Here is an 18928-nt window from a genome sequence, read left to right as displayed (position 1 = left end):
CCTCTCCCAGTGTCAGTGAAGACTGAAGGTGTCACACACAGCGCCCATCGTTACAGAACCATCCTGTGCAGGGGACCAGGCCCAGTTCAGTTCAGTTCACTACAGTCGCTCAGTCACGTCCGACTCTGTGACCCCATGAATCGGAGCATGCCAGGCCTCCCTGTCTATCACCAACTCCTGGAGTTCACTCTAACTTACGTCCATCGAGTTGGTGATACCATCCAGCCATCTCATCCTCTGTCGTCCCCTTTTCCTCCTGCCCTCAATCCCTCCCAGCATCAGAGTCTTTTCCAATGAGTCAACTCTTTGCATGAGGTGGCCAAAATATTGGAGTTTCAGCTTTAGCATCATTCCTTCCAAAGAACACCCAGGGCTGATCTCCTTTAGAATGGACTGGTTGGATCTCTTGCAGTCCAAGGGACTCTCAAGAGTCTTCTCCAATACCACAGTTCAAAAGCATCAATTCTTCGGCACTCAGTTTTCTGTGCAGTCCAACTCTCGCATCCATACATGACTACTGGAAGAACCATAGCCTTGACTAGATGGACCTTTGTTGGCAAAGTAATGTCTCTGCTTTTGAATATGTTATCTAGGTTGGTCATAACCTTCCTTCCAAGGAGTAAGCATCTTTTAATTTCATGGCTGCAGTCACCATCTGCAGTGATTTTGGAGCCCCCAAAAATAAAGTCTGACACTGTTTCCACTGTTTCCCCATCTATTTCCCATGAAGTGATGGGACCAGATGCCATGATCTTCGTTTTCTCAATGTTGAGCTTTAAGCCAACTTTTTCACTCTCCTCTTTCACTTTCATCAAGAGGCTCTTTAGTTCTTCTTCACTTTCTGCCATAAGGTTGTGTCATCTGCATGTCTGAGGTTATTGATATTTCTCCCTGAAATCTTGATTCCAGCTTGTGCTTCTTCCAGCCCAGCCTTTCTCATGATGTACTCTGCATATAAGTTAAATAAGCAAGGTGACAATATACAGCCTTGACATACTCCTTTTCCTATTTGGAACCAGTCTGTTGTTCCATGTCCAGTTCTAACTGTTGCTTCCTGACCTGCATACAGATTTCTCAAGAGGCAGGTCAGGTGGTCTTTAAGAATTTTCCACAGTTTATTATGATCCACACAGTCAAAGGCTTTGGCATAGTCCATAAAGCAGAAATAGATGTTTTTCTGGAACTCTGTTGCTTTTTCCATGATCCAGTGGATGTTGGCAATTTGGTCTCTGGTTCCTCTGCCTTTTCTAAAACCAGCTTGAACATCTGGAAGTTCATGGTTCACATATTGCTGAAGCCTGGCTGAGAGAATTTTGCGCATTACTTTACTAGCGTGTGAGATGAGTGCAATTGTGTGGTAGTTTGAGCATTCTTTGGCATTGCCTTTCTTTGGGATTGGAATGAAAACTGACCTTTTCCAGTACCATGACCACTGCTGAGTTTTCCAAATTTGCTGGCATATTGAGTGCAGCACTTTCACAGCATCATCTTTCAGAATTTGAAATAGCTCAACTGGAATTCCATCACCTCCACTAGCTTTGTTCGTAGTGATGGTTTCTAAGGCCCACTTGACTTCACATTCCAGGATGTCTGGCTCTAGATGAGTGCTCATACCATTGTGATTATCTTGGTCGTGAAGATCTTTTTTGTACAGTTCTTCTGTGTATTCTTGCCACCTCTTCTTAATATCTTCTGCTTCTGTTAGGTCCATACCATTTCTGTCCTTTATTGTGCCCATCTTTGCATGAAATGTTCCCTTGGTGTCTCTAATTTTCTTGAAGAGATCCCTAGTCTTTCCTATTCTGTTGTTTTCCTCTATTTCTTTGCATTGATCGCTGAGGAAGGCTTTCTTATCTCTTCTTGCTATTCTTTGGAACTCTGCATTCAGATGCTTATATCTTTCCTTTTCTCCTTTGCTTTTTGCTTCTCTTCTTTTCACAGCTATTTGTAAGGCCTTCCCAGACAGCCATTTTGCTTTTTTGCATTTCTTTTCCATGGGGATGGTCTTGATCCCTGTCTCCTGTACAGTGTCACGAACCTCAGTCCATAGTTCATCAAGCACTCTATCAGATCTAGTCCCTTAAATCTATTTCTCACTTTCACTGTATAATCATAAAGGATTTGATTTAGGTCATACCTGAATGGCCCAGTGGTTTTCCCTACTTTCTTCATTTTAAGTCTGAATTTGGCAATAAGGAGCTCATGATCTGAGCCACAGTCAGCTCCTGGTCTTGTTTTTGCTGACTGTGTAGAGTTTCTCCATCTTTGGCTGCAAAGAATATAATCAGTCTGATTTCAGTATTGACCGTCTGGTGATGTCCATGTGTAGAGTCTTCTCTTGTGTTGTTGGAAGAGGGTGTTTGCTATGACCAGTGCGTTTTCTTGGCAAAATTCTATTAGCCTTTGCCCTGCTTCATTCCATACTCCAAGGCCAAATTTGCCTGTTACTCCAGGTGTTTCTTGACTTCCTACTTTTGCATTCCAGTCCCCTATAATGAAAAGGACATGTTTTTTGGGTGTTAGTTCTAAAAGGTCTTGTAGGTCTTCATAGAACAGTTCAACTTCAGCTTCTTCAGCGTTACTTGGACATAGACTTGGATTACTGTGATATTGAATGGTTTGCCTTGGAAACGAACAGAGATCATTCTGTCATGTTTTAGATTGCCTCCAAGTACTGCATTTCAAACTCTTTTGTGGCCCAGTCTGCTCAAATTCACAGAATGGAGTTGTTTGCTGGTCTGAGGTGATCTCAGTACATATCTTAGAAAGTCTAGAAAAGAGATTGTATGTTCCTCAATCAGCTGTTCTCAAATGTCTTTTTTCTTACCCCCTCAGGTGAAGTTTGTTAAATAATTGGTAGCACTGATAGGCTTGTTTCAAGATGAAAACTTTCTTTCAAGTGCATACTAATACTTACGCTTCAACAGAAAGTGGAAATCGAAATTGAACTGACTTATTTTGCAAACTGAGGAATCGGATAAAGATACAATAAGGATACTGGCCTCAAGGGGCCATCCACCCTTCTGGATGAGCTGAAGACGTGCCTGATAGATACTACATAGTAAATAGGTTTGAATCTGCTTTAATGTCCAGACAAATGGTAGCATAAAACCTTGAAGTTCCACCATCCTCTCCTGCCGTGTTATGGTCATAGTCAATTTAGCGTGGCAGATTTTTCAGACTAACATAAGAAGATACCCACCTGGTGAAAAGTGCAGCGCACTCCTAAAACTCTGTCGCTTTGTGCTTGTCCTTTGAGCTTGTGACTCAAGCTTATCTTTGAAGGTAAACTACTTGCCAGATATATATTGAGAAAATGAATGAAGGGTTAAGTAGGACTGTTTATAAACCAGTTGAAAATAGAGGGAAAGCATACCAAAAGTGCCATATTGTTACATTGTAAGTGATCTATAGATCTTTTATTTTCTGGTGAGAATTAATTAACAAAAGGCATTCCTTACTAGTGGTAACAAAAATGATACCCTAAAGTTTAAAAATAATAACAATAATAAACTACTTTTCTCAAATGGTGAAAGCTGCTTATGCAAAATGGCATCATAATAGCAATACAAAACAAGGCTCAGATGGTAAAGCGTCTGCTTGCAACGCCGGAGACCTGGGTTCAGTCCCTGGGTCGGGAAGATCCCCTGGAAAAGGAAGTGGCAACCCACTCCAGTACTCTTGCCTGGAAAATTCCATGGACTGAGGAGCCTAGAAGGTTGCAGTCCATGGGGTCGCAAAGAGTTAGGGTCGCAAAGAGTCGGACACGACCGAGCAACTTCCCTTCACTAACAAAAAGTAGGGTAAAAAATGGGGCTTCCCTGGTGGCTTGGATGGTAAAGAATCCACCTGCTATGCAGGAGACCCACGTTCGATCTCTGGGTCAGGAAGATCCCCTGGAGAAGGGAATGTCAGTCCACTCCAGTATTCTTGCCTGAAGAATCCCATGACAGTGGTCTGGTTGGCTATAATCCGTGAGGTCACAAAGAGTCAGACACAACTGGGCGACTAAGCACACACACAGGGTAAAAGTTACTTTCTTACACCCCGCAGAACACATTTTAATCATTCATCAAAAGCCTTTCAACTTGCTTGATTCTCAGAATTAGGTGCTGGTTCGGAGAAAACAATATATTTGCAAAGAATTTCCCAGCAGGAGATGGTTACTGAATACAAAGGTTATTGCCAAAGGCTAAAAAATGATGCTCATTGCTGTGACTTTTCCCATTAATTGTCTGCCTAAAGGTGGAATATCCAATGCTTACTGAGAATTAGTTACCCTGTGGTCGCTCAGTGATGATAATTGATGGTAATATAATGAGAGGCAGAATATCAGTTGACTAGAGCAGTGTAATAGAAATCAGGAAGTTCAGCCTCTGGCCTTCATTCAGTCAATGATTTTATGATATATGTCATTATCTTTGAACATTCTATATCTCAGCTTCTCCATCTGTTAAACTGAGTTCATAATAACTGTCCTGGTCTGTCTCACAGGAATGTTGCATGGACAAATTAGATAAGTGTAAAAGTGCCTTGGAGGTAAAGCCACTCTATAAATAAAAATTAGTGTGATGTAGCTACTGAAAAGTGTGTTGCAGAACCTAGAATAGTTAATCTCCACAGGCTTCATGGCTAGATAAAGCTTCATAATGGATTCTTGTCAGGCAAACGAAACCCATCTTATCAGTTCATGGCTGTATAGTATTTAATGGAAAAGAAATCTCTTTACAAACATTTTCTTACCTTGATACAAATGTGCATTAAAAATCAGTCATGTTTGAATTAAATAAAACCTTTCTAAGTAGCTTTAAGTCACCTCTAATATCCAGTTTATAATTTCTGTAGTCATTTTGGAGGGTGAGGATTTGATATGTTTAATAAAGTTGTGAAATAAGTATATGAAACAATGTATGGGGAAGAGAAATTGACTAGAATGGTTTTTTTCCCCAGTAATGTTACTGTTTTTAAGACACTGACATTACAAATTGAGATTTTAAAATTTTTGTTTATTTTGTAGAAATCTCAAGCTCTCATTTCTGCCTAACGCGTATATGTTTTCCTGGTTACTTCTTTTTCTGTCACAGTTAATATTCTCATTATCAGTTGTTATCATGACACACTCAGTCATTGCAGCTCAAAAAACCTAATTACTAGACCCCTTGAAGACAGAAAACCAGGGCCTTTCTTGAAGGAGTTCCTTAAGTGCTTATTCCTCTCGCCTGTCCTTTTGACTTCAGTGCACAGAGAGTTCTGTGTAAATCGCCAGCACCCACGTGTTAAGTCCTTGAGAAGGAGAATTGAGCAAGTATTTAATTGTTTGGACATTGCAAATAAGAGTTCCTATTCAGGCTAACTAGAAACTTTTATTCCAGAGCCAACTTGATCTCTTTTCTTTTGGCAGGGGACCATTCCTAGTGGCATTGGGGAAATCTTGGCACCCAGAAGAATTTAACTGTGCTCACTGCAAAAATACGATGGCCTACATTGGATTTGTAGAGGAACAGGGAGCCCTGTATTGTGAGCTCTGCTATGAGAAATTCTTTGCTCCCGAATGTGGTCGATGCCAAAGGAAGATCCTTGGAGTGAGTATTGGAAACCTTTTCACTCTGAGTGAGTTTTAAAGCAGAACAATTTTTTGGTATGAAACCCTTCCATCATTTTTACTTTTTATTTTCTTCTTGCTTGATCCCCTCTCTGCTTTCATCACTATTTATTTTTGTAAAGCAAAACTAAATAGACCTCTGTAGAAGTATATTGGACTCATGGGGTTAAGTTGTCTTTGGTTTTGTCTTACTGAGTGCTGGGTTGTCTGGTGAAAGTCTAGCCACTGTGGGGAAAAAATAATTTACTGTGGGTGTGCTGCCTCAACGGGACCCTGTTTGCTCAGGAATGAAGAGGTCGCACAGGACCACACACATCTGAGTTCTCAGAACTGACACCTTCACTGTTTTAAATTAAATTCCATCGCTTTTATAAGAGCAGCATTTCCCCATTTGTCAGGGTTCAAGCACGGGACACAGATTTCGTGAAATGTATAAAACATGAGGCTTATAAGTGATACATTTTTCTTGAATTCATTTAATGTTTAAAAATATAACCTCAGGTTTATGAGGGTATACATGTGATAGAAAAATAAACAAACCACACCTTTTTTTTTTTTTTACAAAAAGGTAGTAATTTAGGATTCGGATACATAGTAAATAATGATGAATGAATGAATTTTCTATTCTGGAATACCCAATTTGCAGTTGTGAAGTAAGGGTAAGGCATTTCCTATGGGTGACCAGCAGTTGAAGTTTTACTGTAGAAGTAGCCAAGGTGACTGGACTCATACAAAACACCTACATACAACTCATACAAAATTTGGAAATTACATTGCTGAGTTCTAATATTCCCAATATGACAGTGTAATAATGAAGCTCTAATTCATTCCCATTGAGAGAAGAGAGTATGAAACAGCAATAGATTTTATTTTCTTGGGTTCGAAAATCACTGTGGATACTGACTGTAGTCATGAAATTGAAAGATGCTTGCTGCTTGGAAATAAAAGCTATGACAAACATAGGCAGCAAATTAAAAAGCAGAAAAACACTTTGCTGACCAAGGTCCCTATAGCCAAAGCTATGGCAAGTATGTACAGATGTGAGAGTTGGAGCACAAAGAAGTCTGAGTGCCAAAGAATTGATGCTTTTGAATTGTGGTGCTGGAAAGACTCTTGAGAATTCCTTGGCCAGCAAGGAGATCAAACCAGTTAATCCTAAAGGAAATCAACCCTGAGTATTCATTGGAAGGACTGATGCTGAAGCTGAAGCTCCAATACTTTGGCCACCTAACGTGAAGAATTGACTCATTGGAAAAGACCCTGATGCTGGGAAAGGTTGAGGGCAAGAGGAGAAGAGGACAGCAGAGGATGAGATGGTTGGATGGCATCACTGACTCAACAGACATGAGTTTGAGCAAACTCCGGGAGATAGTGAAGGATAGGGAAGCCTGGTGTGCTATAGTTCATGGTGTTGCAAAGAGTTGGACACAACTTATCGAATGGACAACAGCAACAAATTTTAGAATACATCTTTAAATGAGTCTAAAACTTTCAAGACACTTTAAAATTATAAATATACTATGTGAAATATTTCTGTATTATTAATTTGTACAATATGTAGAGAGGAAAACAGGAGGATAATTCAGGCTATTCCTTTTCAAATGACAATAAGTAGACTACATTAATACTGTTTTAGTATATAAAAGTGTTCTATGGATTCTAGAATAATTAATAAAACAAAATCAAGTAAGAGTTTTAGCACCAAATGAGGTTCTAAGAAATGAAATCTTCAGCTCGTTGCTTTAGACATGCACCAGAACTGTACTAAAGGGACACGTTTTCTGGATTGTGTTTTAGTTGTTTGATAATCTTACGTTATGGTCTGCCTCTTGAGACACCTTTATGCAGGTCAGAAAGCAACAGTTAGAACTGGACATGGAACAACAGACTGGTTCCAAATAGGAAAAGGAGTACATCAAGGCTGTATATTGTCACCCTGCTTATTGAACTTATATGCAGAGTACATCATGAGAAACGCTGGGCTAAAGGAAGCACAAGCTGGAATCAAGATTGCCGGGAGAAATAATCAATAACCTTATATATGCAGACGACACCACCCTTATGGCAGAAAGCAAAGAAGAACTAAAGAGCCTCTTGATGAAAGTGAAAAAGGAGAGTGAAAAAGTTGGGTTAAAGCTCAACATTCAGAAAACTAAGATCATGGCATCTCGTCCCATCACTTCATGGAAAATAGATGGGGAAACAGTAGCTGACTTTATTTTTCTGGGCTCCAAAATCACTGCAGATGGTGACTGCAGCCATGAAATTAAAAGACGCTTACTCCTTGGAAGGAAAGTTATGACCAACCTAGACAGCTTATTAAAAAGCAGAGACATTACTTTGTCAACAAAGGTCTGTCTAGTCAAGGCTGTAGTTTTTCCAGTGGTCATGTATGAATGTGAGAGTTGGACTATAAAGAAAGCTGAGCACCTAAGAATTGATGCTTTTGAACTGTGGTGTTGGAGAAGAATCTTGAGAGTCCCATGGACTGCAAGGAGATGAAATCAGTCAATGTGAAAGGAAATCAGTCCTGAATATTCATTGGAAGGACTGATGTTGAAGCTGAAACTCTAATACTTTGGCCACCCAATGCGAAAAACTGACTCCTTAGAGAAGACCCTGATGCTGGGAAAGACTGAAGGCAGGAGGAGAAGGGGATGACAGAGGATGAGATGGTTGGATGGCATCACTGACTTGATGGACATGAGTTTGAGCAAGTTCCAGGAGTTGGTGATGGACAGGGAAGCCTGGCATGCTGCAGTCCATGGGTTGCAAAGAGTCGCACACAACTGAGGGACTGAACTGAACTGGACCTGTTAAAGATGGGATAGTAATCTGTCTCAGAATATAAAGTTGAGTAGATGCTAGAAGCCTTGGTTATTATTTGGTTGAATGTTTCACTTGTTGTCCATGCTCATTGTGATCTCTTTGGGTCTAGATAACTGCTGTTTTTTCCCGTTGTTCTTCTGTAGTGAACTGGGGCATTTTCTATGGCTAATGACTTTGCGGTATCATTTTATTTTGAGTTTTTTATTAGAAAATGTTTCACACCACAGCAATTAAAAAATACAAAAATGTAAAGAATAAAATTAAAATGACCTATGTATTTATCAGTCCCAGATAGATCCTCTTAACCTGTAGGATGTGTTTTCTTCCAGTTTGCTCCTGATAAGTAATTCATTTACAGAACTGTAACCATACTTTACTTATAGCATCCCATTTTTGTGATAATTATTATGGAAAGAGTAAGTTCCTGTATTACTAACTACTCTTCAAAAATGATTTCTAATAGCTCCATCTCTTTCTCTCAATTCAAAGAAATGATTCTTTGCAAAGCAAAATTCTCAAACTTTCTTTTACTAATTAAAATCTGGTCCAAGTCTTTGATATTTGGTATATATAACCATAGGGCTGTTCACTAGAATCCATGCTCTATGGTTCAAATTTTAGACACTCATTTCAATATGTGCTTAGTATAGTCATAGCTGATTTTCAAAATCCTAAGCATGTTAAACATGATTGGATTAAGTTGATTAAGTTGTTGCTTCCAACATGGGACAATGTATAGGTGTGTTTTAGTTTTTAAATGTTTTGCCCTTCCTTCATGACATTTTCAAGATAATATTGTGAAACCATTACAAGTTAACGTTTCCTGACACCCTTTGAGGGAAAGCAGTAGTGTAGCACGGAGAAAGCAATGGCACCCCACTCCAGTACTCTTGCCTGGAAAATCCCATAGACAGAGGATCCTGGTAGGCTGCAGTCTGTGCGGTCGCTGAGGGTCGGACACGACTGAGCGACTTCACTTTCACTTTTCACTTTCCTGCATTGGAGAAGGAAATGGCAACCCACTCCAGTGTTCTTGCCTGGAGAATCCCAGGGACGGGGGAGTCTGGTGGGCTGCCGTCTATGGGGTCATACAGAGTTGGACGTGATTGAAGCGACTTAGCAGCAGCAGCAGCAAACGTAGTGTAGCAAACGCTTATGAAAGACTTGCTTTTATTCACCACATTTATATGTTTAAATAACACTAGTCATTCTTTAAGTTTATTGATGTGTAGTTGTGAAAAATGTATATTTTATATAGTGCATCAGTTTAGATGATCTTTGAGTCTGTCCTTAAATATCTCCAGTTCTACTTTGGGGTCAATTTAAAAGGACTGTTTTGGTACAGCTGGTAAAATACGTACCATCTTTCTTTACATCCGATTACCTCTCTGTAACAGGAAGTCATCAATGCTTTGAAACAAACTTGGCACGTTTCCTGTTTTGTGTGTGTGGCCTGTGGAAAGCCTATTCGTAATAATGTTTTTCACTTGGAGGACGGTGAGCCCTACTGTGAGACTGGTAAGATCTTTAAGCCCGTAGTTTCTTAAGTTGTAAGTGAAGGTAAAACCCCTATATTGCTATCAATTTGAAAGGAAATGCTAAGCAAAATAATATAGTTTTACTAAAGGTTTGAGGAGCACTTGATGTTACTGTAAATATATAGCAAAAAGTGTATAAAATTTTTATAGACCTTGTCAAAATCAGATATTACCAATTTCATTAAGAAAAGTGCATGTGTAGGCAGTTACTTAGACTATTTTTCTTGAACCTCCTATAAGTTATGGATATAAATCATATGAAATTGTATAGCTTAAAGCCTTCTTCTACACTCCACTAGTGAATTTTGAGTGATTATAAACATGAGAAGTGTCCAGCTTTTGAATAGGATATTGATACGCTCTTGAAGGCAACTGCCTTGAGAGCAAATTGGAATCCTTTGTTAATTTTACTGAATGGGAAGGTAATCATGGTTTGCTCCCTTGGTGAGATTATTTTTAAGAAAACAAGCTCTAAATATTAATGCCAATCTACTGCATTTGTGCTATTACCTAAACTCTAAACACTTCCTTTTCCTTCCCAAAGGCTGTAAGTGAGCTTTCATAGCACTTATTTATTAATGTTATTCTTACTTAGATATTACTATAACACGTACATCTTTCAAAAAAATAAAATATTTTCCCTTACTTAGTACCACTGCATTCCCCCATGGGGTTTTATTGTTGTTCTACCTTGCAGTTCAAAGGGTGGTACTGGATGAAGGGAATATTCCACAATACTCAAGTTAAAGAAGCAGTGAGCTTCTAATTTGAGGCTGTTGACCACGACTTGACCCTTCTTTGCCCAATCTAATTAATAAATTCTAACAGTTCTATCCCCAGTGGATATTGAATTGACTCATTTCTCTCACCTCAACTGTCCCCACTAAATCCAGTTCTCTCTTACCCTTTGCCTGGGCATTATAATTGCCAGCTAAAATGGTTTATCTTCTTTCCCCCAACCCTCAGATAGCTGTAGTAATATTTTTTTGAATGTGGATCGGATTGTGGTTGATACCTCATGGCTTCCACTAGAGGGAAAACTGTATTCCCGCCTGAGGCCGGCTTTGCCAACCCCGTCTCCTCCACCTGATTGTTTGGGTTCTAGAGAATGTCACTGGATTCTTAGCCATACCTGGCCCCTGTGTTGTTTCTGAACCTACTGAGATCCTTCCTGCCTCAAGGCTTTTGTACTTGTCTCTTTTGACTGGAATTTTCTTTCCCAGGTTTTCTGAAATGGTTCCTCCCCCTCTTTTATTTTCAAGTCTCAGCTCAAGTATTACCTCCTCGTGGAGGTCTTTCCTAACCCCTCTGTAATATAGTGTTAAACACCTCCCCCAGTTATTCTCTATTGCATCACTCCTATCACAATCTGAAGTTGTTTGCTATCATTTATTTTTAAAACATAATGAATGATGGCATCCTGATCCCAGTGAGAATATAATCCCCATGTGAAGAACAGCCGCATCTATCTTCGCCACCATTGTGCCTCTAACCAGTGCCTAGACCAGCACCCAGCACACAGTAGGACTCTGTGGGTGTGTGCAGAGCAGATGGCACCAAGGAGTATTGAGGATTGCTGAGAAGGGTGCAGATGGCAGCCTACTTTCTCCTCTAGCCCAGATGGGATTAGAAGTGTCAAAGAGTGAACCATGAGTGAAAACACATAGTAAGAGTAGCTGCATAAAAGAAAATTGCCAATAAGTTCTACTTTAGTCATGATAAACATCTTGTCAAAACGGCTTTCTTCAGAAGGAAGACATTAATACTTTATAACTCCCTGTCAAGTAAGAGGTGTTCTCTGGATAAGGATTTTTAGCATGAAGTCGTAAAATGGGAAGGAAAAGATAGCAGAAGAAAAAGTGGCTAATATTGTTGTGATACAGTTCAGCTAGAAACTCAGTCACAGCATTTATTCAAGAAGGTTTCCTGTGACTTTTTTCTCTTCCTTACCAAGTAGATGTGCTGTGAAATTTGCTAATAGCGGGGTTGCGGAAAACAAGGTTTTTTCATACGTTTTTCATGATTTATGTTCAGTAGTCTTATTGTTTCTAGTTATTGGACGTTCTCTTTTATTGAAACAATCATGTCTATTGATAACTTATCAGAGAACAGTGATGTTCATATACATTTGGGCCTTAAATAAGTTGAACAGAACTGAGAAGTAACATATGGAAAAACATAATAAAGAATGTTAAGTTGTATATATAACGTTTTCCAAGGGTAAACTGAAATAAACTACACCTAATGCTTAGGTCAGGTGTTATGCCATCTGAAAATTTTTCTGTTACTAGTAAGTGTATCTTTATCATCTCATTTAATTCTCATTTTGTTGCTGTTCTCTGAAAGCTCTCATTCTACATCTTTGTCATGTTTCAATTACCTCTGCCCCACCCCTGCCCCAATACAGATTATTATGCCCTCTTTGGTACTATATGCCGTGGATGTGAATTTCCCATAGAAGCTGGCGACATGTTCCTGGAAGCTCTGGGCTATACCTGGCACGACACTTGTTTTGTATGCTCAGTAAGTAAACTCCTGTTTCCCATTCAGAGGAGCACAGTATGGCCAGTTCTAGCCTGAGCACTAAATGGAAATAACGGTTTTTATATCTATCAGTCCCTCAAACCTAGAAATGTTTTACAGTGGTTTGGAAAGTCAAGTTCATTAAAATTTTTTGTACTTTTCAAAATTGTTTGGCACAGAATAAGATGCTTACGCCTTTAGAGAAACAGTCTTAATACATTTTTGTTTATAAGGAGAAGATATGAATTTCTTAAAAACAGTAAGATTCTGTTACGTTTTTTAAACTATGTTTTATTGGAGTGTCTTTAGTAATTTATGAAAACAGGTAGTTCTTAAAATAGAAGTAAACTTTTATAAATATCTGTTATTGACTCAATACTGGAAGTAAACTATATGTTGATCCATCTCCTTCCTTAGCAATAGTCTATGAATATTCTTTTCTTTTTGAGACTAAAATAAACTTGTAGTAATATATTTACCTGTCTCATTTCATATTATAGTATTTTTGGTTTTATTTTTATTGATGGGAAGATTGATTCAGAGTTAACTTTAACCTCAGATATGTATTTTTTAAATTTAGAAGTAAATATTTAATAAAGGTACTCTATTCAGATGGTTGATTTTTTAAAATTATATTTAATATTTTTAATAGTTTTTAATAACATTGTATGAAGGGGGAAATGACTAGTTAATTGAAGTCACATAATTTCCCTAAACGTTAATATTGAACCCTGTCTTGTTTACTTCATCCATCTCTTAGATGTCATAAAATCTGTAAAAAGCAGCAATTTTAGCAGATTTGCCTCCTCCTGTCCTCTGGCAGATCTGCTCAGGAGCATTGTTGTTGTTGTTTTTAGTTGCTCAGTCATGTCTGACTCTTTGCAACCCCATGGACTGTAACCTGCCAGGCTCCTTTGTCCATGGGATTTTCCAGGCAAAAATACTGGAGTGGGTTGCCATTTCCTTCTCCAGGGGATATTTCAGATTCAGGGACCAAACTCGCATCTCCTGCATTAGCAGGCGGATTCTTTACCACCAAGCCACCTGGAAACCCACTCTGCTACTGCTAAGTCACTTCAGTCGTGTCCGACTCTGTGCAACCCCATAGACGGCAGCCCACCAGACTCCCCCACCCCTGGGATTCTCCAGGCAAGAACACTGGAGTGGGTTGCCATTTCCTTCTCCAATGCATGAAAGTGAAAAGTCAAAGTGAAGTCGCTCAGTCGTGTCCAACTCTTAGCGACCCCATGGACTGCAGCCTACCAGGCTCCTCCGTCCATGGGATTTTCCAGGCAAGAGAACTGGAGTGGGGTGCCATTGCCTTCTCCGGGAAGCCCACTCAGGAGCATTAAAATTAGCAAAGACAGTGGGAAAGATAAGAAGACATAAATGTGAATAGCTAACTGACAGTATAACATCCAGGATGCAGCCAGATGTGGACTACAGTTTGCTTAATAAGAAACAAACAAGAAAAGAGACAGAGAAATGAATTAAAAAGAACTCTCAGGTATTCTCTGGTGGCTCAGACAGTAAAGAATCTGCCTGCAATGCAGGAGACCTGGGTTCGATCTCTGGGTTGGGAAAGTGCCCTGGAGAAGGAAATGGAAACCCACTCCAGTATTCTTGCCTGAAGAAACCCCATGGAAGAGGAGCCTGGCGGGCTACAATCCATGGGCCTGGCGGGCTACAGTCCATGGGGTTGCAAAGAATCAGACATGATTGAAGTGACAAAGCACAGCACACTCGGGTTTTCTGTGCCTGTATATTTAGGGACCTAGGAATGTGTGTCAAAGCACCTGTGTTGAATTTTTTGGGTTTGTTTTTCTTAATGCCTTAGGTCTCTACAACAGGAGGCAGGTTTAAAACATTGATAAGAATTTGAGAATAGAAATTACATTTAACGTGACCACTTTATGTGTTAATTGTTTCACTATGGCCAAATATTCATTCCCAATTAAGAAAAATAATGATCAATAAGTTTAAATAAACTAAAATGCATTCCAGAGAAAAGTCATTCTTCATTGCTTCTGAAAGATGACATGGAATGTTACAGTAATCGTGAAATGTTAGAAGGTCTGATACAACCAACTGAAGTGTTTTGTCATACTATCCGTTGGGAGAAAATCATTTCCCCTTTTTAGGCATACTTGATAAGATAATGACATTCTCTCAAATAATGCTTCTTTTTCAGGTGTGTTGTGAAAGTTTGGAAGGTCAGACCTTTTTCTCTAAGAAGGACAAGCCACTTTGCAAGAAACATGCTCATTCTGTGAATTTTTAAAAGTCAACTGTCCAGGGGAAGAGAAGAAATTTGAAGAGAAAGAGGAGAATTTAAATTACCAATTAAATTTTAGATTTAATATTTATATGAAGTTTTGAAAAATAATAGTGGCCCTCAGGGGATAAATTCCAAGCTTTGAAAACCAAGTCTATGAGGAAATATTTGGCTTCATAAAGTAAAGAAACAGTTTGGTGTTTATTATTACTTTTTTCCCTGTATTTTCTGCCCATAAAGTAACTTTTATAAAAATCAATTTCCTGGTTGACTATTAAATACATCTTAGAATAAATTAGTGAAGAATTAAATTTTAGAATAAAAACCTTCAACTTCTATGCTAAAATAACTAAACTTGCCTTGTTAGGCAGTTTTGAGTAAATCTATAAAAAGACAATGAAATGCCTTACACTTAAATGAAATATTGTGTTTTTCTTAAAAAAAAATAGCATTTATCTTTAAAACAGTAAATAGGAGTTTAAACAGAGAAGTTTATCATTAGTAGGTGTCAGGTTTTTTTAAACTGTATACCTTTTTTTGTCTTTACAGTTCATCATTCCAATAGGAAAGGCCAATGAGATTTTGATCAAAACATGTCTTGCCAATAGGAGGTGTTATATTTTTGTCTGGTTTCCCTCCACCCCAAAAAAGCCACCACATAGCTTATAAATTTCAGTTTTTTGCCTTTTATTAGAATATGACCGTTTTTTATTAATTGTGTATGTTTCACTACCTATGTCAGTCAAACTATTTTTTTTTCCCTTCCCTTATGCTGAGGTAAAGAGCTTGTTGAATAACTTTGAACTCTGAAAGTTGTCCCTTTCTTTAAAGAGAATAAATAGAAAAGAATGTGGTTGGGAGCGATGGTGAATCACAAGATTGGATCAGAAATTTTTTAAAATTCCCCCTTTTTAGACAGTGAGTCAATTTGATCAGTTCGCTTTATACTATTGACTGATAAAGGTTTGAAAGTTCTCTTTGCAGAATAATTTTTTTGTTGTTGTTCAGTTCTACATTAGAAAAATATTGGTTTGGGAATATGATAAAAATTTAGATATTTTTTTTTCTTTTGGTAGTTCTTTCTCAATAATAAATGAACCATTTCTAAAAGTAATCATGAAGTTTGGGAAGCTTTTGTTCACAGAGGTTTGATAGTATAGAAAGGAACATGATTAATTACTCAGACCAGCCTGTTCTTTGTTTTCTTCATTTTAGGGAAAAAAATTATGTAGATACCATGTGAAGACAGAAATAATTGTGGTAAGATCGTGAATCCTGTTGATATTTGCCCAGTGAGAAAAGAGGTTATGGCATTTGATAGTTTTTTTGTTTGTTTCCAGAATGGACAAAAGCCCATGATCACACTAAGTTATCACTTGGATTTGTTTGGGGAAGGGTGCTTTTATAGTTGAGACTGAGCCCCACCCCCTGCCCGACTCATCCATCACTTGAGACTTCACTTCCATTGTGTGCGTGTTTGTTAGAGAGCAGGGTGTTAGGCTACAATATTTGTTTAACTTCCCTAAGAACTGTTCAAGGTATCTGTCCTGAAAGCTGCCAATTCATGGTCTAGCAGACTTACATTATATGCAGATAGTAATTAACTGGGAATAAAAAGAATGAGAAGTGTGACACAGAGTAGCAAACTGAATGCTTCACCAACGGCAACCCAGAACTCTCCCCTTCCCCTGCATCTTGTAGGGACGCAGGGAGCTTTTTCTGTTGTGTTTTAAAAGCTGGAACTGAATCGTGCCATATTTCCAATTGCTGCTGAAATCACCCATAGAAGACACGCTGCATTGTCACGTATCTTAATGTCAGTCCTTGGCTTTACATGACATAAAATAAGGTGATGGTTTTGTTTTAGTGTGTAGAGATTTTTTTGTTGTTTTTTAGTTTTGCTTCTACATAGTAAAGAGTCTGCCTGCAGTGCAGGAGACTCGCATCCCTAGACTCAGATCCAGAAGATCCCCTGGAGAAGGAAATGGCAACCCACTCCTGTATTCTTCCCTGGAAAACCTCATGGACAAAGGGGCCTGGCAGGCTACAGCCCATGAGGTCGCTAAGAGTCGGACATGACTGAGCGACTTCACTTTACAGATTATATGCCCAGAGAGTATTTGATAAGTCAGCGGCATTGGAATGGCATTTGGGTATTTTGTTCAAAGAATTTTATTTGATCTGGATTCCTTATAAAGTTATATTAAGGATTTTGTTTTTAATTACACTTTGCTTTCTGCATATTATTCATGGAGCATAATGTTGCATTTCTCTAAATTTTATCCCTAAAAGAATAATGTCACTTCCTAACATCATTTTGTCTATGGCTTTGTCCTGTCTTTTGTCCTCTGCTTCTATGGCAAAGCCTTCTTCTGTCTATTTTTAAAACAGTTAATCCTGTGAAATAAGTACTGACTATAACCCAGAAGAATCTCTGTATTTTATAGTGGGGAATGCCATATTTAATACACCAGCATTAATCTTTTAATAACTGGCAGAGCACTTTATTCTTCTGGTGAGCTCCCAGAATATTTATTTTTCTGATTATAAATATTCCATGTCAGTAGCATTTTTGAATTGTTACCTCCTTATTGTAGAGCATTACTTTTAATCTCTCTCAATGTATATTTTGGAATGTTATGCTTAGAATAATACAGATTAAAATCACAGTATATGATTCTAAAACATCCCCTACTTGGTTCCCCAGTTTCTAAATGTACAGCATGTCTACAAGGACAAAATGTTGCTCACTGAAGTAGCTGTCTAAAAATAATGCCCTCTACATGTGCTTGTCGCATTCGTATTTCCTATTGATTCATGTTATAGTTAGCAACTAAAATTAAAACCTGATCATTCGTCACTGTGCAAAAGACAAGCAGAAATTAGAGTTTAAATCTTCAAAACAGCATTATGTTTAAAAATGATTATAACAAAAACAGTATCCGTGGTACCGTTTTCAAGGACTGCTACTATAGAAAATACTCTTCCCTGTTCAAGTGTGAATCTAGAGTTATGTTAACATTTTGGTGATATTTGGGGTTTAGTTATTGCTAATGAAAGGAGAGGCTTTTCAGACATAAGGGAAGGGAAAACACACTGATTTTACACAATTTGATGTGTCTTCAGTTTGTCCTCCTTCAACCCCCAGATGTTTTAAGGTTATGGGTTTGGATTCTCAATATATCATTTACCGTATGCATTAGTCTCTACCTTCTGTTTCTGTGCATTTTTCAGTTTGTATATGTCCATGCTATTTTGCTTTTGGATACATTTTCTAATTAAAAACCACATGAGAAATATAATCAGTATATAAACCTTAATGTGCACATAATAAATAAATGGCTGCAGTGATACAAACAAGTTCTCTTGGTTTTTCTTTTTGGGGGACAAGAGGTTTCTATTAAGTCATCAAGGGAAAAAATAATGTTCATGGGATAGGCTGATTCTCAGGAGAATCCCTCCTTTATGGTGTTTGCCTATCAGAATGTCCCAGAAACATAATATATTTGAAAATATTGTCACAATTATTTTATTTTAATCCATATTTATGCTTTGCATGTAGCATGTACACAATAAATGGTATGAATAGATAAGTAAGCTCTGTTGTCTTTCTTTTAAAAAATACTTACTGTTGGGACTTCCTTGGTGGTCCAGTGGTTAAGAACTCGCCTTGTAATGCAGGAGACACGGGTTTACTCCCTGGTTGGGGAACTAAAATCCCACAAGCCGAGCAACTAAGCCTGCAAACAACAACTGAGCCCGCACACTTTGGAGTCCATGTGCCACAACTGGAGAGCCCACATGCTGCAACCACCAGAGCCCGTGTGACACAAGTAGGTCCCCGTGCCACAACTGCTGAGGCCCACACACTCTGTAGTCCGCGTGCCACAACTAGAGAGTCCACGCCCCGCAACAAAGGATGGCACATAACGCAACAGAGATCCCACACGCCGCAACGAGGACCCGACACAGCCAAGTCATTTTTAAAAGTTTTAAATTTATTGTTGAGGTAATTTATTGGAATAACCTGTCATATCAAACATTATACTGTGTCATATATTCAAACAACATCAGTCATCTGCATTTTCATGTCTTTCATTGGCCAGGGTACATTACTTCATTCTTAACTCATCCTGATCTCATTAACTAACTTTTCTGTAA

At 38.5% G+C, this 18928-nt stretch overlaps 1 protein-coding gene across 12 annotated transcripts in view; it reads left to right on the top strand.

Moving 5' to 3' along the window:
- The window catches only part of PDLIM5 (PDZ and LIM domain 5), a 234419-nt gene extending 216292 nt beyond the window's left edge, over positions 1 to 18127 (top strand). For all 12 annotated transcript variants that reach the window (XM_061419654.1, XM_061419659.1, XM_061419663.1 and 9 more), the window contains 4 exons: positions 5402 to 5582; positions 9829 to 9949; positions 12377 to 12492; positions 14684 to 18127. In XM_061419654.1, coding sequence (XP_061275638.1) covers positions 5402 to 5582; positions 9829 to 9949; positions 12377 to 12492; positions 14684 to 14773 — 508 coding nt within the window. In that variant the 3' untranslated portion in view covers positions 14774 to 18127. The remainder of the gene's footprint in view (positions 1 to 5401; positions 5583 to 9828; positions 9950 to 12376; positions 12493 to 14683) is intronic.
- Positions 18128 to 18928: the final 801 nt, after the last annotated feature.

Source organism: Bos javanicus, chromosome 6 (assembly GCF_032452875.1).
Source record: "Bos javanicus breed banteng chromosome 6, ARS-OSU_banteng_1.0, whole genome shotgun sequence".
Lineage (NCBI taxonomy): Eukaryota > Metazoa > Chordata > Mammalia > Artiodactyla > Bovidae > Bos > Bos javanicus.
This window is presented reverse-complemented; position numbering and strand designations above follow the sequence as displayed.